The 21,562-nt window shown below is 40.7% G+C and overlaps 1 protein-coding gene across 1 annotated transcript; it reads left to right on the plus strand.

Moving 5' to 3' along the window:
- The first annotated feature begins 137 nt into the window (after positions 1-137).
- On the plus strand, positions 138-21,154 carry LOC310987004 (uncharacterized protein). Its single transcript, XM_083973143.1, has 10 exons — positions 138-314; positions 679-737; positions 2,399-2,472; positions 3,223-3,456; positions 3,734-3,795; positions 6,691-6,774; positions 7,703-7,887; positions 11,304-11,380; positions 12,558-12,695; positions 20,215-21,154. Coding segments are annotated over exons 2-10 (1,044 nt in total). The 5' UTR covers positions 138-314; positions 679-736; the 3' UTR covers positions 20,404-21,154.
- Positions 21,155-21,562: the final 408 nt, after the last annotated feature.

The raw sequence follows: 21,562 nt of genomic DNA on the forward strand, positions 1-21,562 counted from the left end.
TGTAAAAACTACTAGAATCAATCCACATCACGAGCCTACATAGTTGTGCAGCAGTGGCGCCGGTCAGACGGAGGGGCAGCAGTGAGCCAGCTGCGTTTAGTCTGCCGGATTGAAGAAGAAGAAGAAGAGCCGCTGCGGCGGTGTTTTGGTGTTTTGTTTTTGCTTGCCCATGTTCGCTCCGTAGACTGGTAGCTCAGAGAAAACTGTGGGCCGCGGTGTAACTTGGCGTCAAGTATAGAGTGAAGTTTCCTCTTCTGGAGAAATATGTAAAACGCAGTTTCGGACCAGCAGTGCTAACATCGTCTTTTTGGGGGGTGAGTGAGTGTCTTACAACCTCATCTTGTGCTGCAATGCTAACTAGCCACGTTTGCTAACAACAACTCCGATGCAGCTTTCTCGCAGCAAGGGGCTGCTGTCTCTCCTTTCTCATCCTGTCGTAACGTCGTAAATTTCAGCATTTGAAGAACAGTGGGTCTATTATACTCATGTGGACTGGTCACGTTCTCATGCACCTTTCCATATTGTGATAACAGTTACACCCGACACGTCCAGCTGCACGTGTGTGTTAACAGGTCTTTTGTCAGGTGTCGTCGTAGGTGGTGTAAGTTAGGGTGAAGATGTTTATGCTTAAAGGCTTTTTCTTGATTCATGTATCTTATTTTGACTTCTTTCTTTTAGGCTCTCTGCTGAGACATCTTGAGCTTACCAGGCAGGGAACCAAGATCATTCCCTCAATAGTAAGTGAAAATACCCACACTTCTAGACCGCGGGGAAATTAGTTTTAGTTTGGATAAATTATATATTTTTGAATGACATTATATTGTCTAGCGGCGACTACTTCTTTTGTTCCACATTCTTGGCTCAAAATGAGTTTAGGACCATAGTGCTACACTTTCTGTATGAGACTCGCCTCTTGATCATTGCATTTTAACACTCCTCATATTTTCTATGAATCTTTGATACATTTCATAATGTAAATATTAGCGTTTTAGCTCAATAGCTTCCAGGTTATGTGACCTATTCACCCCAAACCAGTTGGAGCTGGAGCTATATGTGCTGTATGAGACAGAGCTCTTTTTATTACTATGGTCCTGCACTGGGTTGGGTTCAATAGGTCATATGACCTGGAAGCTATTGAGCTAAAACACTCATAATTACATTATGAAATGTATTAAAAATGAATAAGGAATATGAGGAGTGTTACAATGTGATAAAAAGAGTTGTGTCTCACACAGTCAGTGTAGCACAATTATCCTGCACTGGTTTAGTTAGTTAGTTAGTTAGTTAGTTAGTTTTATTTGTCCACGATGTGGAAATTTGTCTTTGGTCTCATAAAAAACAACAAGCAGGACAATAACAGCAACAACAAGCAGGACAACAACAGCAACAACAACAACACTTACACACAGACATCTTCATGGCAAAAAGCAGGACAGCAGTGGCAGTTACATTACAACTGTTTGTGGTCAATAGGTGTATAATATTAAAGACCTATAATATTTCTACTGAAATCATCTTTAATTCTGGTACTTCAGAAGACATTATAAATAACTCTGGTTGGATGTTATGTCAATGGTAATTTGTTGATGGTCCCTAAATGAGGTTGTGGTAGTAAAGTGCGAGGTGTCGGAGATTGAGCAGACCGTGAAAGAACAGCCAACAGAAGAAGTTGCCACTAGATTATAATTTTGTGATGGTTTGTCTTGTGCACATTTTCTACTGTGACAAATACAATATCTTAAGTTTTGGTGCTTTACCAGTCAGCCAAAATCATGGGAGTACGTGAAATTTATGAAGATGTTATTTAACATCTGGATTTAGCCTCCAAAACCTCCAGTCAGAATCGTTTGATTTGAGCAGCTGGAAGCTTGACCAACAGAAGTTATCACCAAAAAAATCCTAAATGTGCACACTAAATGTGAAGTATGTGACAAATGTGATTCTGTGATGACACTCTTTTCCTCACAACATAAATCAGAAATCAGTGTCATGACTGTTATATTTTAGGAGGAGTTTGTACAGTTTCTACTTGGGGGAACTACTGCAGAGTTTTTCCAGTTTAGAAACAGGAAGACAAGACCACAGACAGGACAGCAAGTGATAGCCTACATGTCTAGGACTTTGCAATAGTCTTTGTTGCCCCACTGTTAGAGAAACCCAAGAGTTGAGAAGTTCCTCCACTGAAAGATTCATTGGCTGTTGGCAGAGCTTATTTCATTGTTGAGCAGGAATGACAATGCTGCACCTTTTTGTATCACACTATTGTGTGCCAAGTACCTGCCATTTATTTTGACTTTTTGTATAAAAGTGTTGTGGAGTCTTTGCTCCTTGAAACATATCTATTCAATCTGCTTCCTGTCCATGTCATATGTTTGAAAATATTTTTTGTTTCTTGCAGTGGCCTATCGACACAGTCGGAAATCAATTAGAGAGGAGTATGAAGACCACTTCATGCCAACGGATATAAGAGAGGTATGTAAAAATATTAGTCTGACTCAGGCTCTTAAATCTTTTAATTAGCTGTGGTAGGTGTTTAAGGTAATATTAAGTATTCAATTACGTGTTGCTTTTTAAAACAGGTTATTCTTTAGGGTGATATTGATGTTGTAACCATTTCTCATATCACTTTTTTAAAATCGTATGTATGTACAATATTGAGTTCTGGGCACACTGTTCGGCTATCTTTGTCTTGCTAAAATACATTTAGAATAATTATTTCTATTCTATAATGCCATAACACACCTCTTTGAGACCTCACACTGTGAAGAGATTGATTGTCAGTACAGTATCACCAACCAGAGAGGGAGCTATAGCACTGAAGATGCACTGATATATTCTTTGTACTGTAAATGCAAATGTTTAGTTAGGATATCTCTGTGAAGGAATGGCAGCATTATATAAGTATTGTCTCAACATTTATTCATCACAGTCTGCTTTTGGAAATTGCCAAATGTGATGTTTTCATTCATTTTTAAGATTGGTTTTCTGGCCAAACTTCAGAAAGCATTGATGGTTGTCAAATCAGTTTAATGATAATACTTCTAAACATCTTCTGTCAGGAATAGTTTCATCTCCACATTTTATGTTCAGTCTCTGAATTAGGTGATACAGTCTATACTGACGCCTTGAGCCCTTATAAATCAGAAGACTTATTTCTATCTAGATTCACTCCTACTCTGTAGTGATGCTTACTGAGTGAAACATACCATTGTGTGCTTGCAGGTGAAGGTTCATCGAGTTGTTAATATTGTTGAGAGGAGGAGCAATCAGCCTCGGTCTGGACATGAATATGACAGAGGTTTTATGGATGATCAGCGGCACGGTGGTCCTCGAAATTACCAGGATTCAAGAGATTGTCAAGATGAGGGCAATTACCCACCCGAGGATCGGCGATACTATGAAGACAAACCCAACTTTAGCGGCAACTTTCGCAGAAATTCTTCACCCCCACGAAATGTAAGAAGCCCTTGGTATGCATGTTTTTTTAAACTAAATTGTTTGTTTAAAAAAAAAGTCATAGCATGATAGCCAGAGTGTATTGTTTGGTTGAATACAAATGTCATGAAATGGCATACTGATGTGCATGGTTCTAACCAAAGTATGTCATAAAGCAAACAACAGAATGAAACGCTTTATTGCATTAGTTTAGTTAGATTCTTGTCACTGTTTTTGCAGATTATAACAGTGCACCAGCATTTCTCAATTAATGTTGTAAATGTGATTTTATTTTCAGGAGGGACAGTACTCCCAACAGTCTTATGGCAGAGATGACTTGAGGCATCAGTTAGACTCAAGGTAATTTATGTAGAATCTTGTATTTTATAATGTTGCTATTTTGTTCATGATTTCATTTCTGTTTGTCCCATCCTGTTAATTTAAGTCTAATCCTAACCCTATAAAATCAGATGCTTTGTGAATTCTTTGTGTAATGCATTAAACTGACCAGAAGGTGGAGGCAGAGTTCTGTTTTGGTTAGTGAATATCATTAGTTTGATAGAAACACTAACCCTCAGAGCACTTGTCCCTTTTTTCATGTAATATCATTGAAGTACAAACTGTAGGTTTAACCACAATACACATAAAACCATAAAAAAATTCAAATTCTTTACATTTATCATCCAGTCAAGACAATATAGGAATATTACACCCATTATTACCAATTGTTGCAAACACAATTCTGCTTTAAAAGAATAAAAATTATGAATCATATCTCAATTATCTGTGATCACATTGCTGTAAGTGAGTTTAAAGAGCTTAGCCCAACACGGAACAGCAAAGTTTACCGGTTGTAACTCCTACATCAACACACTCTCCTTGCCCGGGCAATTCAACATACCAACAGTTTACAGGCCCAGGCCCCCTTTTTTCCAGGAGTCATACCAGGCTAGAGAGAGAGGGACAAAGGGCACTAGTGTCTACTCACTCAGCCAAGCGACCCCACCCCCCCACCCACCCTGAGAGGAAAAACAGCTGGACCACTCCCTCTTCAGTCAAACAGCCACACACATCTCAGATATTCTGAGTAGCATATAAATTGTTGTTTAAAAAAAAGAAAAAAAAATTAGCAGGAAATTAAAACGACTTGAGCATCTGATTACAAATTACACGAACATGCAAAGTTCCAAATCACCTATCTGTTCTGTCACAGCCGATGTACATAATGGTCTGTAAGGTGAAGACTCGCTTGCTATCAAAAAGCAATTCACTTGCCTAAAGTTCAAATACAGGCTCATAAAAATCCCAAATATTTCAAATCCTGGATTCTTACGGAACCATAAACCATAAATAAACTGATTTATATTCTGCCACCTGTGAACTATTTAGCACATGCCTTGGTGATCATTGTGAGGTCATGATCACATTTAATTTATGAGTTTATGACATCATTTTAAACATCATAGCAATCTTCACTTTGCTGCTGCTTTAGTTTTCAGAGGCTCAACCTCTTTGAGTGGGAATTTTGATGTCTAGTGATGTTTTGGGTCTTATCAGTGTGCATGGAAATGACTTTCAGTGACAGCTTTTCAGGCGCTAGTTGCATCATGTGTTTTAAAAAGTTTCTTCTGCTTCTCCTGTCAAGAGGCAGGTGATGTGCCTATCACCTAGACAACAAAGCAGGAAGTCTGTCTGCAGGATTCATTTTTTTTATACACGGACAGACATAAAACAACTCTTTAAACTCTAGCACAGGATTAATCCTTCCAGTCTCTCCAAGTCTCCCTTTCACACACAATTGGCCACTAATGGTGTACCTTCCATGGACTTCATGCACAGACCCAGTAGCTGCTGTGCCATAACCTTATAATACAAATGTTTTGTGGGATAACACAAGCAGTGCGGCAAGGTCATAAAGTTTACTGCAAATGCTTAGTCACATACAATTGGATCACTTTTCTTGCACCCATGTGGAGGTTTTGCCCACATTTCATGAACAGAGTTAACAGGCCGGCGTACAGCCCGAAGTTATGAGTCATTGTCTTAATAAACAGTCTCAAGCCACTGTGGTAAATTGAGCATTTTCTTGTGTTTGTGCAGTGCCTTTTATAAATCCATCCAGTTAATTGAATCTAGGCTGTTTTTGTGCTGTATGTAGTCATCAAAGAAAGAAGAAGAGAAGAAAGATGCAAATATTAATTTAGTAGATGTGGTTGTTGTTATTATTAGTTTGTTTTATCTCTCAAAGAACAGTTATTTTAGGCTCCATGATTCTGCAGTTTATTACGTTGGCCTTTTCATTTCTTCGTCTGATGACTGTCGGTGTCAGGAGAATGATTACATGGAAAGTTTCTGCCTCTGCAACAAAGTCTGAATTTTTGAACATCTGTAACTTCTGAGTGAATGTCTACCTGTTAAAAGTGTGATTTCTATAGAGATTTAAAAAAAACAAAAAGCAAAAAGAGCAGCACTTTTTTGTACCGTAGCCTTTTGATCTTTACTGCACGGATGGCAATTCGGTGTTTGGCAAATGGCAGGTTGACTCTTGGCTACTTCAAACACACCATGAGTCGTAAAAGTTTTAGGCCTTGTTAGACCTGCTCTTTGTTTGAGACGTGGCTCGAGTTCAAGCAGAGGTCGTGACAACCAGGTGCCTTTGGGTCATTTATACTTAAGGTTGTTGTTCAGACACAGGCTTTTCTTTGACTCTGGAAAATCATAAAAAAACAAGGTGCAGTAAGCAGTCAGATTTCACCACTTGCTTCTAAAAAATGTTCAGAAATAGATCATTAACATCTTTGGTGGCAGCGTGTTGTCACTGCAGCTCCATACTCAGTTTACTCATAGCTATGCCTACAATTGAAGACAGATAGGAGAGAAAGAAGACCAAAATTGGTCCAACTGTCAGCCAACTGCGTCTTGTGCCAAAGTGGAAGATTGCCTCCATTCCACAAATTGATCAGTGCCACAGTGCCTGCTGAGTCTGAATTTAAGTCTTTGTGGTTTTTGCCTTCTATTTATTCAGTTTCCATTACCCATTCGAAGGCGTACACAGACAAATACGTCTGCCTCTTAAACCAGTAATGATGAAAATGATGCATCGTGACTTTGTACTCATAATACTCTTGATTTGTTTGTTATAGTTTATTTGTTTCTTTCTCTTTTTTACCACTCACTTCCCCCATTTCTCCTTCTCAAAAAAACAAACTGGATCTATCTGTTTTTTTTCTTCACCTGTGTTTTTTTACATTTCAGGAACAACAGCAGACCTGGTGCCTATTACCGTGGCAGAGGTCGAGGATTTGGTCCTCCTCGGAGGCCAGCAGACAGAAAATCCAAGTCAGTCCCCTCACATCCATATGGGTTCATATCATACAGTAAATTAATTAAAAATCATATCTGCAAGTTGCTTAGTTCTTGATGTAAGACATTAGCCTCCATTCAGAGTTGACTAGTTTTCAAAGACATTTTTGACATACTATAAATTGATTAAAACACACAAATTATAACCTACTCTTAAAGGGATAGTTCAACATTTTGGCAAATTGGCCCATTGCCATAATCCCCATAGTTTTAGGAATAGGTTCGTTACCTTTAATTGTCAGCGCAACCTATTTTTAGAACGGTGGAGCAGAGCCGTGAGCTGCTCAGAGCTAAGCTACGGAGGCTCATGGGATTTCTTGGTTTCCCTCATCAAACTCATCAAATACACAATCCAACAACTCCAAAACGCTCTCGTTGACAAGTTGTGACCTGCACATTCACCACACTATGAGATAATAACGGAACGGTATGAGACAGAGTTGTTTTCGAGGCAAATGCAGAGACTGCTTGCTGAAAAACTGCCCCCAACGGGAACGCGCATCAGTGGTTTTGCATGAATTTACCTTGAAAACAACTCCGTCGCGTAACGTTTGATTATTATTTCATAGGGTGGTGAATGTGCAGGTCACAATTTATCCACGAGAGTTTTTTTGGAGTTGTTGGATTGTGTATTTGACGAGGCTCGCAGCTCACAGCTCTGCTCCGCCAAACTAGCTTGCACCGACGATTAAAGGTAACAAACTGACTCCTAAAACTATAGGGATTATGGCAATGGGCCAATTTGCCAAAATGTTGAACTATCCCTTTAAATTGCACTGATAGAAATGTCCAGTGCGCAGTCTTTTCATGATGAACAACAACCTTCTGAATACCCACAGATCTTCTGTTGTATTTAATGCTTTGGGTACTTGGGACTCTTTTTGATTTTGGCTTATTTCCATAGAGACGACCATGAGGACTACCGGAAATCTCCACCTGTTGTAACCGCACGTGACCGCTCACCTCTCTCCACTGGAAGGAGGGAGGTCCTGCCCCCTGCGCCTAGACGATCTGGGTCTAACAGCAGCAGCAGGAGTTTCTCCCCTGAAAAGGAGAAAGGCTTCACCCACCAGCAGGCCCAGCAGAGGCGTGAGTATAATGCCTCAGTTCCAACCTTGTGTTCTGATCAACTGAAAGGACTGAAGGGAAGTCCTAACTGAGCTGACTGACCGCACAGAATGTTTTTCTCTCTACACCACCTTACAAATATCAGCGATGAAACAGGGGCACAGCTGCAGTAACACACTGCCAGGTTGTTGGGTAGTGTGTAGTGTGTGTGCTCTTAAAGGGATAGTTCAACATTTTGGCAAATTGGCCCATTGCCATAATCCCTATAGTCATAGCAGTAGGTTTGTTACCTTTAATTGTCGGTGCAAGCTATTTTCAGAGCGGAAGAGCAGAGCCGCGAGCTGCTCATATTGTATATTTGATGAGGGAAACCAAAAAATCCCGTGAGCCTCCGTAGCGTAGTTCTGAGCAGCTCACGGCTCTGCTCTGCCGTTCTAAAAATAGCTTGCACTGACAATTAAAGGTAACGAACCTACTCCTAAAACTATAGGGATTATGGCAATGGGCCAATTTGCCAAAATGTTGAACTATTTTTTAAATTAGTGCCTCAGGGCCCAGCACACCAGCCCCAACGACCAATGGTAAGTGTAGTGCACTTTTAGAATCAGTTCATATCAGTAAGTATATAAATGCCCCATTTACACACACATACACACTGATGGAAGAGCCAACAGGGGCAGTTTGGGGTTTAGTATCTTGCCCAGTGATGACACAGGGATTGAACCACAGCTGTTCTGTCTAGTGCACCACTCTCTCTACCTCCATCAAACGTTTTCTTGCTTTGTCTTCCACCTTTAGTTTAAAATGTGTTGCACGCAACGGGCAGTAAGAGCTGCTCAACCTGCTGCCTCAGCAGATAGTATGACACCCAGTAACAAAGCACCACTCTGAACTACCTGACACTCTGTGATTGGCCATAGCATGCAAAACCTGAAGGAGCGAGTAGATTTGGATTTTAAAAAATCAAAAAACTTTATCTATAACAACGTCTGTCCTTGCAGCTGTTATACCTGCTGTCAATTTCCCATTTTACTCAAACATATGTATAATTACAATGTGTAAAGGAATTAAGCCATTCCAGGTGAAGCATCTGTTTCCAGAGGTGTAGTGTGAGGGGCCAGGGTATGCTGAAACATGTTAAGATGTTAATTACACTTACACCACACGTTTTTAGGGGCTGGGAAAAAGGATACCCTGGGTTTATTGGGGTGGTTTGGCTTTGGGTTCAGAACCTGACCTTTTTTTCCTCAGTCAGAAAATGTGCTGGCTTAACAATGCCTCCAGAATCACTTTGGGTTTGTCATTTTACACGCTTTCTTTTGTGACTTTCACAGGCTTCAGAAGTTTAATTAACAACGCCGAGCTAATGAAATTTATGGATTCAGTCTGAGGGCAAGGAGTGCGACAGCCGTTTCTCCAGTGCTTTGGTTTCTAAGATACATAAACATATTAATGTCCTGAAAAGTTTGCTCTATGTGGCCCTGCACTTTGAAGAAGCAATAAAACAGCGAGAAAACAGTTGTACCTCCCACCTCCACATCCATCTGGGACACTAATTAGGGCCGCAGAGCAGAGTACAGAAAAATAGGGGTTTGGTGATAGGGTGTGTGTTCCAGGCTTTGTTATATTTATACAATATGTTTTTACAAATCTTGGTTGATGATGGCTATTATTAGAAAATAAGATCAGGACTGCCACCATGTACGCTGCCATGTGCAAAGCGTTGTGTAGGGTGCAGTTAAAGGCCTTTGGGAATTTAGTGGACTGGACTATGAAAAGTGGTTCCTACAGTGCGGAATGTCACATTAGGTGCGTCTCCAGGAACGGATGACTGATATACAGGAACTTTCTCAGGACCAAATGTTCCTCATCCTTCACATTTTTCTTTCTGAAACATATGTACATATGATGATACTTGCAGCTCAAACGGACAGCGAAACCTACACTAATACATTGATGGTAAAAAACTACAAGCAAAACAATGCATTAGCTGTGTATATTTTTAAATTGCAAGGTCTATTACAACGCGGTGGAAAATGTTGCATACCTGACCAATCAACAGTGCATGTAAAAGTTTGGGCACCCCTGGTCAACGTTTTAAGCAATATCAGTGTATTATTTTTGTTCTCTACAATTTTAGAGTGAAAATTGGAAACAAAGCAGCAGCCTGCAAAAGAACCTGGAAACCCAGGTGACTTGAGTTCTCAGATAACTTTGACCAAGGTGTCAGACAAGATATTTACTATTTACACGCTGGGTACTAACTATGCAGGTGCCCAAAACTTTGCTGAGGGCCCTTTTCCTTTTCTGTCATTTTGAAAATGTAAAAGATGAAAATAAAAAATAATATAAAAGTGTCATCTGTAACTTTATGCCTTTTGGAGATCATTTAATCTTCCACTTGCTGAACTGTTCACATTAACAGGAATCTTTACCAGGGGTGCCCAAACTTTTGCATGCCACTCCATGTGCTCCAACCTTTTACTAGGTTGTGTCTTATTGTTGGCTGGATGTGCAGAAGGTATCAACTATCCTGCTCATGACAACATCAGTAACAGTTAACACATTAAATAACTGTCTGAACATCTGGACTGTTACTATAATTCCTGCATCTGCCCCAATGTTTGATAGCAGGCCAAGTGTGTTCATTCAATATAGCTTTAAAAACCTGCCTTTTGACACAGTGTCATATTAGATGGTTTGTATAAAGCACGCCTCACTGTTGTTTGTGTGTATTCCATTGTCCCGCTGGGGGACTTCAATTAGGATGCTTTACCTTGGCTCGCTCGAGAAACAATGGGAGATTCCTTCAATAAAAACAAATAACTCGACTATATTTGTTTTGTTCTAGACACATTGGAGCCAGCAGAGGACAATATTTCAGTTAAGGCACAGCTGAACTCCTCGACCACTATTGTGTGGGAGGCTTCGCCAAGGGAGTCTTAAAAACAAAACAAAACAACGATTTATACTTTTCGTCCGCCTCATAATGCCTCGGCGTCACGATTGTTCACATTAAAATTGACTGATTATTAAATGTCTAACAGTAGAAAGTAATTGATCCCTGTTGTATTTTTAAAATTCTTATGTTATGGCTTTTTTTTTTTTTTTTTTGCAGAGAGCTAAGGAATGTGTGTAGAGAGAGGGGAATAAAACACAACTCAGGTCCCCATCCAGATTAGAAACGGATGCTGCAGTTTACGTGGCAACCATCCCAGACCACCGACCCACAAGGACGCTCCCCTGGGTCTTTTTTATAATACTGTGCAAAATTAAATCAAAGAGAGCTACGGTTACCCTCATGTATTCCTTAGACTGCTTTCTTCCACAGATGTCTCCCCTTTGTCAGAACTTTGTGTGTTCTATGATAATGAGGATGATTTTCTGCTTGTTTGCTCACTGTTCTCTCTGTTTCCATTTTGATATTTTTTCTGTAGAAAAGCCAAGCGTGCTGACAAGTAACACTCCCAGCAGCTCTGCGGAGGGGTCTCCTCACAGCTCAGGATCCTCAAAGGTAAAAGAGCCGGTATCACTCTGCCAAGAAACATGTTGCATGAATAAAATGAAATACAGTAGCATCCACCATATTGATTTCTTGCACGTAGTGTAAGGGCTGGGAAAAAGATCTCAAAAACAACTCTTGTCTCGCAATGTTCTGTTATTATCTCATAGCGTGGTGAATGTGCAGGTCACAACTTGTCCACCAGAGCGTTTTAGAGTTGTTGGATTGTGTATTTGATGAGTTTGATGAGGGAAACCAAGAAATCCCATTAGCCTCCGTAGCGTAGCTTTGAGTAGCTCGCGGCTCTGCTCCGCCGTTCTAAAAATAGCTTGCACTGACAATTAAAGGTAACGAACCTACTCCTAAAACTATAGCGATTATGGCAATGGGCCAATTTGCCAAAATGTTGAACTATCCCTTTAAAGTTGGGCGGAGGTGTGATGGAATATCATGTTCCTATGCAAATGTGCTTCCCAGCAGGACAGACAGAGTTTGTCACCTAACTCTTGTGGCCTACACAAAGGCCATTCTATTCATTATAGTTCATTGTAGTCTCTGATTTCTTGTGGTTTAACGTGTACATTTAACAATGAAATATTCATTACATTTTTGGTGTAATCTATATTGAATCACAACCCGCCTAAGAATGAGGTAGAACAGGATACCTATGAATCCTATAAATGCTGATGTAAAAGAAAAAAACACACATCATCAACCACACACATGTTGTTATTATTGCATTTATTGTCATTTTCTTTGAGTTAATTAACATTGTTTATAACTGCATTATTATGCAGTGATAGTAACTCTAGCATATAAAAGTGAAATCAATGATGTGTAGTCAGCTGGCCAAAACAGGCAAAACAACTGTAAAGACTTAACTAACATTTCCATGGACAGTTCATTTATCTTTCCTTTAATTGTAACTAAGTGTAACTGATGCATTTGCACCACAGGGTTCACTTTGATATTTGCCTGTTAGGATCCTTTAACCAGAGAGATGTGCTGTATTTGGCACCTCCGGGTCTGTTTACTGTTGACATGTGGCATGCATAATGAGACGTGTACAAAAACAAGAACTCAACACCAGTAAGAGAGCAGAGTTGTCTCCATTTGAAGCACTTTGAAATCAGAACCAGTTTCTAAACCTGGTGACCTCAGCTCTAACCCTTAACCTTTGGCCCGCCAGGAAAAACCTCCTGCCTCTCTAGCGGAGTCGGATGAGGTGGCGGCGGCTGTCAGCGTGGAGCCAAAGCCGACACCAGAGGAAGACATCAAGACTCGCCGGTTGGAGGCCATTAAAGCTAAGGCTCTGGAGATTGAGAAGGTACATTTAATCCATGAAGCTTCAGTGTATTCTCTTGGGTTTTTGTTATTTATGCCATGATATATCTAAATCTTTTATCAAGTTTCACCCTTTTAATGAGTTACACAACTTAAAACCGGTGAGGAAGGAAAGTCTGCCATGACAAACATTTCTATTATTATCCTTAGTTAGTTAGTTATTTAGTTTCAGTATATTTCGGACATGTTAAAAGAAATAAGAAATAATACAGTAATGGGCAGACATAAGAAATAAATACTTTACAAAGACAACACATGAAAAATTAAAATTATTAGATTTTTCATATCCGAAAAGGAGTGGGAAGAAGTAAAACTTATTTACTCCCACCCACTATTTGTTAATTAACTATCAAGCTTCCTTGTCATTATAAACTATACAATGAGTTAATTTATAAGTTAATTAAGCTGGATTTATTCCAATATATTATCACTAATCCTCATGATAAACAGCCAATCTCTTTATTTTATCTTGTTTCAAAGTACTTATATCCCTATTCAGAAGAAATCTTGAAACAAGAGGCAGCAAGGGAATCAGTGGGCTGGCTTTCTTGATTTTCTTTTTTTCTTATAATTTTGTCTTTCCTTTTTTATTATAAAATGAGTCTGACCCCTTGTTGGCCCTGATGAAACCAAACACCCAGGCTCACAGTGATTACACAGGGCATGGGCACAGGTCAGAGAGGGCTGTCAGTGGGCTGTTGTACACTGCAGCTGGAACCTCGTAGCCACAAAGGACCGAGGCTCTAATTGGCTTCACCTTAGTGAGTCGTGCCCCCCGGTTACATGTGTGAGCTTTACCCTCCGATGCCGAGGCTTTCACCAGCCTGTGTTTTGTATCTGATAAGTACTTGCTGTTGTAGAGGAGGAGGATGAGTCAGCAGAAGAGTCCGCAGCTCCTCAGGTTTTGACGCATCTTGCGGCCTGCTATTTGCAGTGTGCGCTGCTCTCCCTCCCCTTCATCGCTCTCCGCTACAGTACCACTTATCTGTTCCCGTTAAAAGCAGGGCAGGAATTGCCCTGCAGGATGCAGGCGGGCCCACCCACAGCGTGGTACGTCTCCTGGCATAAGCAGACACATGCTTTACCCTGCCATTTCCAACCGCGTCTACAGACGTGGTGAGAGGAACCGAAACCTCGACGGTGTCTTTCCTGTAACATCTGCCCCGGGCTCAGCTACACACGCACCGACCCATGATCGCTGCTGTGGATTGACAAGCTGAGCGCACCAGGTAGCAAGCAGAGCTCCACCTCCTTTAACTTGTCTGAAGAACAAGTGTGTCACGTTCACAAAAATGCAACTATGTTTTATTTTTTGTCTTTCCTTATTTTGCTATTTTTCAGTAAGATCTCAATACTGTGTATGCAACCATGTTCCATAGGAAATGGATTTGTCACACCAGCAGAGTGTTTTTGTTGTTCCAGCCAAGAGCTTGTAATGCATACTCTCTGTGGGTGCTCCAAGATTATTAAGGGAATCAGAAACCTCAAACACATTCATCGACACGGTCAACATCCATGCTTATGACACTGCTCGTCATAACATGTGTCAAAGCTAAATCGTTTCATTACAGGCATGAAGACCAACGTGTCGTTTTGTAAGCTCTAATCACAGCAACTCACCAGTGGAGTTTTTTTTTTTATAGTGACCACAGAACAAATGAGACCAGGTAAAAAAAAAAAGGGCAGCTCCACCAATACAAAGTCAGAAAACATCCATTGGAAACGTAACGTAGCTAAGTGCCTGGGAGTGATTTTCAGAGGAGTCCGTTCATCATCTCAATCAGTGCAAATGAAACATATCCCTTTCAACTATTAGCCCCTCCATTGAGAGGTCCGGTTTGCAGCTTGAGTGATTAAAATGGCTCTTTTAATATCCCCTAATGTGTACCAGCCCTCAAGTCATTACTCTACTTCCCTTATTATGCAGGACCCCTGCCTGCATCAGTCCTCATTTGAGGAGAGCCTCACTAAATGTCTATGTGAGTGCCTTATACATAATCAAACCCTTTACTCCCCCAACCCCCACGCAGTATCCAGGCACACACTCCCGTCGGTATGTTCACAATTTGGACCTCCACAAACATCCGATTTGGGCAGTAGCCCACTTTTTTTTTCAAGGCCCCTCCCTTAAGGCCCCTAGTGTTGCCGCTTCTCTGGGGGCTCCAGCCCGTCCTGTGTGGCCCCCTTAATATCGGACTTAAAGATCAGCTCACGGCTCCCACTCCAGGGACTGAACTTAGGCAGAACCTCCCTGCAACCTTTTCTCACAGCATAAAGAGCACGCTCAGGTCAAAAGCACCCTTCCTGTTTGCTCAGCTAAATGGGAGCAGCTTTTACAAAAATAGAAGTCACTGTTTGAAGTAGTGCTGCACGATTAATCTAATCGCAATCGCAATCGCGATGTCACGCCGTGCGATTACGTAATCGCACGAAAGAGTGCGATTGGCGATTTAAAGTACATAAATGTGCGACCGCGTGAGCCTGTAAACGGGACTTTAACTCCTGTAGTGTGTGGAGCAGAGCCGCTAATGTGTGCAGCATAGCAGACTCCGTCAGTAGTCATGTGACCAGCAGGTCTGATCACGTGACTACCCAGCTGGCAGACAGCGCTCCGTGTGCTGCAGGACCGTCTCCCCGTGATTACAGCAGGTGTGGAGCTTTAGGGCCTCGATATACTTGCTGTTAAGTACGCGTACGCGAGCTGCCGCGCGTATCCTGCGTCCGTTTGATGCGTATCCTGCGACCGAACGCACATATCGACGCGAGGTGACGCGACGCAGGATACGCGCGGCAGCTCGCGTACGCGTAGTTTACAGCAAGTATATCACGGGCTTTAGCGTCACGGAGCGAACTGTGTTTTCCTCCGCAACATGTGCAGTGCGTTTAAAAAACGAGGAGGTATATGCCTGTTGGGGCGAACGACCAGAAAGCTCCGGTGTTTGGTTTTCTTTTAACTGTCTTTTTTATTTTTATTTTACGGTAACAGCCACACTCATTTGCCGTCTCCTCTCGTCTCCTCCGTTGTGTGTGTGTGCGCGCGCGTGCGTGCGTGTCTGTCTGTCTGTCTGTCTGTGTGTTACCTGTGTACCTGTGTGCTGTGAGAGGAGGGAGGGGGGAGAAAGGCATTGTAATAAATGATGGCATCGCAGTAGACTATGAAACTGCACAAAAAGTTACCTATTTTTATTTAATACAAAGATACTGTAAGGAAACACTTATTATTTGAGAAATACACTCCTAAAATATGGTTATTTCCTGTGCTGTGCTTGATAATCAAGCAAATAGACTCCTTACAGCATTAATTTACAATATCGTAATCGCAATCGCAAATCGCAATATTTTCCACCATAATCGCAATCGCACATTTTTATCAAATCGTGCAGCACTAGTTTGAAGTCACTCAGCTTATTGTTTAGCACTGTATTAAATGTGATGCTCTTCATCTTTTACCAATTCAATTCAATTCATTGTCATCATACATGGGTGCATGATAAAATTGCACTCACCCTAACCCTAAAAATGAGAGAGGTCTGTACAAAAATGAAATGAGAATAAATAACAATAAACAAATAAACATTCAAGGCACATTTAGAGTGCAGCAAAACAAAGTCTGTGCAATTTCAATATTATCCCCACTTGCCCTGGAGGGAATTGCAGCAGCATTATAGTGAGGAGTTCAGGGTTCCAACAGCCCACCGATATAAGCTGTTTTTATGTGCTTGAGAGCTCACTGTCCATCAAGGGAAGCCTCTTAATGAGTTGATAGTTCATTATCAGGACAACTTTTTTCCAACCCTTTCCCCATCCTGCTGCAAAGCTTTCAAGTGTGTGCACAGGGGATATAATGAAGTGAAAATGTAATCACTGTCAACAAAGGCTCGAAGCTTGGGAAAAGCTTAGGAAGGCTTTGTTTTGAAAGATGGCAAACATAATCAACCCAAAGTGATTAGAGGGGCACCGGTTTGTGGGACACACACCACATGTTTGTGTCTCATTTAGCCCTTGTTTCGTCTCACATCTTACAACCTGGAACCAATTTTTCTTCTCCCAAATAACGCTCACTGAGAAGAAATTTGCACTTTAGAAGCATGAGTGTAGAAATCAACCCTGAAATCATGGATGTGCGTTCTTACATTGACTGATTATCAAATGTCTAACACAACAGAAAAGGCTCAAAATCTAATATGGGACGGGTCCAAACTAGAGGTGTGCCAAAAAATCGATTCACATGAGAATCGCAATTCTCATTTAATATGATTCAGAATCAACCCAAAATCAATTTAAAAAAATAAAAAAAATGTAACAAATCTGCTGGCTGTCGGCCTCCATTTCCTTAGAATTTAAAAGGCAGCATGTTTAACTGCACTAATTTTTTTAATAAAGAGGCACTTTAATTTTGTTACTTAAGGAATATGTTATATTGCTTTTATGCAACAGTTTCAACAATTCCATCTAAGCATGGATAAATGTTTAAAACTCAATAAATGTGAAAAAGACACTTTAGTCATTCTGTCTTGCAAAGCAGACTGGAGTAGATCATGAGGATCCTTTGCACACCGATAAACTGAAGCAGAAATCATTATGAATCAAATCGTTTTGAATCGAAAATCGATTTTGAATCGAATCGTAGCCCCAAAAATCAGAATCGAATCTAATCGTGAGATGGTAAAAGATTCCCACCCCTAGTCCAAACAGAGGAGAAAACCTGTATTGTTGAAAGTTGACCCTGAGCTCAGCTGGCCACACGTGTCGTGAGCCTCTCACTTCCATGTGGTCGGCGGTGAGGACTGTTATTATGTGGGGCCACGAATTCGCTTGACATGATCTGCAGACGTTAAAGCATCGGCCCGGGTCCAGAGATCTCCCACAGTCTGGTCTGGGATATTTCTGTCTCCCTCGACTTGCCATCCCCACACATACTGTATGTACGTGCGACACAGTAATAACCCGTATTGCTTTAATATTCATAGTCATAATAGTTATTCTACCCCAGCATAACATTCAATACATTTTTCCTCCTTGTGCAGACAGGGCTCCGAATCCACGTACTGTCGCGCAGAATGTGGGTTAGGGATGCAGGAATGAATAGATAAGTGAGAATCAACTATCTGAACATGCTGTAGCTAGTTCAGCAGGGGAATTATCAAGGGAAGAAGAGCTGAACTCATGTAGGAGCTGGAGGCATTGCAGTTTTTTTTTTAACATCATTATAATTATCACGTAGGGCAAAATAGAGACCCTTCATTTTCTCGCACTAGATTTTGTGTGAGTAACTTTATAATTTCACATAAGCATATTTAGCCTGTCGTGGTCCCAGTTTGACACACAACAAATTTTGCATCCAGGTTTTTCTTTAAATCCCCAGCAGGTACACAGTAGCCTCTTTCGGCCTGTTCCCGTGTATGACCTTTCATATCTTGAAAACACAGTGAGTGGTTCTCATGTGTTGAATTGTTTCCAGCTGCATTGTTTCAAACTGAATGCCATAGTATTTTTGTTTCTATGACCTTTTCTGTCTTTTCTGTGTGTTCAAAGTCCCACCCAGCTCAGCTCAGATGGAAAACACAATCCTCATACTGACCGTAGCATATTTCTTGCCTCTCCCAGCCCTACTCTGGATCATTGCCCCTCCCTCCCTCAGCAGTGACAGTCCAACTCCCACAGATGATGTCTAGTGCATTGCGATATCGTGGATTCTTATTTTGCTCCAAAATCCTCGAGGAATTTTCATCAGTACATTAAAGTCATGTGACTGCTACAGACTGACTTTACAAGAGCTCTCATGATCACCAGACAACTTGATGGATACATGATCATGTGTTAGCGTACGTACACATTATGTAATGTGTTTCTAGGCATAGACACAGCAGTTGCGGTTTTAAATTTCCCCCATAACTGACAGAACCCTGGAATAAAACCGTTTAACCTCACATTCTGCTTAAGGCTGGACACTGATTTAAGTTGACAGGTAGTAGTTTTCTTGTCAAAATTACCGAAGACGGTGGCTTACGTTTTATTGCATTTAACAGAACGTTAATGTTAGACGAGATACTGTCGTCTAACATTTGTTCTACAACGAAAGCCTGAACTGAGCTGACCATGATGCAGATAAACAGCTCCTCTATGGGAGATACAACAGTCACTTATCTTCTTTTAACAAGTAGGTCATCTCCTGACCCATCAGTAAAATGAATGATGATAGACTGATCAAGTTATTTCTTGTTGCCAATCGAAAACGACATTGAATATGACAATGACAATGTCCTTAGTGGTTAACAACTCTGTCTCGTAACGTTCCATTATTATCTCATAGCGTGGTGAATGTGCAGGTCACAACTTGTCCACCAGAGCGTTTTGGAGTTGTTGGATTGTGTATTTGATGAGTTTGATGAGGGAAACCAATAAATCCCATTAGCCTCCGTAGCGTGGCTCTGAGCAGCTCACGGCTCTGCTCTGCCGTTCTAAAAATAGCTTGCACCAACAAAAGGTAACAAACCTACGGCTAAGACAGGCCAATTTGCCAAAATGTTGAATTATCCCTATAATGGCTACTTTGCTGTCACTATAGGTTGTTTTTAACATATAGAAACACGATGTGTGACTCTAATTTAAAAGGGGAGGTGATCTGGGCTGTAGTAATTTAACTCTTGAGGACCTGTTGTTCAAACTGCTCCACGACCGGCCATTGTGGCCCTCAACCTCTCTGCAGCCTCAGCCCCAGGGCCCCACATTTAGCCTTTTCTCCCCAGGTGATAAAGATGTTGTGAGCTTGCACCTGGGACTCTAATAAAGAACTTTACAGCCGTTTTGGGTCCGCAGTAAAAATCCGAGAGGGATGTGAGAGGGAGATTGTTACAATGGGGTGTGAAAGAATGCTACAACACCACTAACATACTCCGACACCTCATGTTCCTTTTGTTATGGGCGGACATGCACTCAAATAGGCTCACTTACACACACCTGTTTCACAGAATCCAGCAATTTACCAGAACTGGGTTCATTAAGTTCACAGCTAGGCGTTGATATCAGAGTCAAGGTCTGTAGATTTCAAAGAGCTGTCAGAGGCTGCTCACCTGCTTGTGAGGTCTAGTCACATTTTTGCTCAATGGGCCCTTTAAATAATGTCACTCTATTCTAAACTCAAGATTTGAACTTTATGCACTTAATTTATTGATACACAGTCTGTGAGGATGAATTACCAAAAAGTATCGGTCATATTTTGATGTGTACAAAATTGTAACTCGACTTACAAACTATAAAGACAAACAAATGTTGAATTCTGAGCAAAATCTGGATGTGTTGAAAACCAAGAACAAGTGAAAATTGCTATTCTTGTGAATGATAAGAAAGCACTTAAGTTTAATCAGAAAACAGATCATTTCCAAATTCAGTGTTTGAAAAACCTTTAATTTTTAGGCAGGTATGATGTCTAATTTTTTTTCCACACGATACAGTTCATTGCTTCATAATGAATATTAACATTTCTGACATGATTGTTGCAGCATTACAGGCAGGACTGTGAGACATTTCGCACGGTGGTGAAGATGTTGGTGGCCAAGGAGCCCAGTTTGGATAACCTCCTGCAGGCTCCGCTGGATGAGAACCTGTCGGAGATCAAACAGCGCTGCCTAGACGACCTGAGGCACTTTGTGAAGGAGCTCGATGAGGTATTAGAGCAGCCGGACACATGAGGAGCCAGAGGTCACAAATCAATAGAGTAAGAGTATGGAGTCTTCAAATATATGTGAGATGAGTCGAAAATTGTCCCAGAGTAATTTTTAACCATTTTTAACCAAAGATTTTATACTTGTCTAATTTAGATCATATTAATATTAGTGATTGGTTTAAAAGTGTACTTATTTCCATAATCAAGGATATGTGATACTAACAATTTTCTTGCTGTAAAATCTGTAGGATTTCAGAGTAAATATTAGATTATATAATTGTCAAAAATTGATGTTACAATGATAAACACCTTTGGTATTTCAAGTTACTGAAACTTCTTCAGTTACTCTTGTGTTATTTCTGTGAATTATTTGGAAAAACTGTCAATACTCCTACATTCAGTTGAATGCAGATAGCATTTTAAATTTACAGTTAAATTGAAAGTTTAGTCATTCAAACAGCCACAGGCTTGGTCTTGTGGTTGAATCCTAATGATAAGAGCCCTCATAGACAGAATGAGTCACATAATGCAACATTCTCAGCCTCTCTCGGTTTTAATCCCAAGTATTGTTCTGTGCTTCCAGCCTCTGTATTTCTGGCAGCAGTGGCTGCAAGTGCAACAAATGCTACGTACAGTATAACACAACACAACTAACAAGTATTCTCAAACCAGTATCAAATGGGCCAAACTCTCCATGGTGTTTGGCAGTTCTGCACTTTTCTGTAAAGATTATGCATTTTGTCTACATCATGGATTTCTTTCTCATGTTGAGGTAAACTGAACAACTTGTGAATATTTCCTTTTTGATTATTTGTAAATAAAAGCAATGAATAATGCAATTACTTCTCTTGTTTCTTTATATCCATTAAATACATGAAAAGCACATGAAAACAACACATCATGATATATAGATAATTTTTATTACAATTATCATCTATCTTAGCCTTATATTCCAGTTTGTACATTTATACAGATTACAATGATTTGCTTACAGTACAGTGAACCATAAATACACCACTCAACCAGGCCTATCAGTACACGCAGTGTTTTGTCTAATGTAATCGGTGCACAAGCCTGGAAGAACACACGTTTGAAGAGCTTGGGTCAGAGTGAATTCATCATTACAGTTCTGATACCCTCATGGAAAAATGTCTCTGTACCAATTGCCAATGATGACGCCATTT

This window comes from Trachurus trachurus, assembly GCF_905171665.1.
Source record: "Trachurus trachurus genome assembly, chromosome: 6".
Taxonomy (NCBI): Eukaryota; Metazoa; Chordata; class Actinopteri; order Carangiformes; family Carangidae; genus Trachurus; species Trachurus trachurus.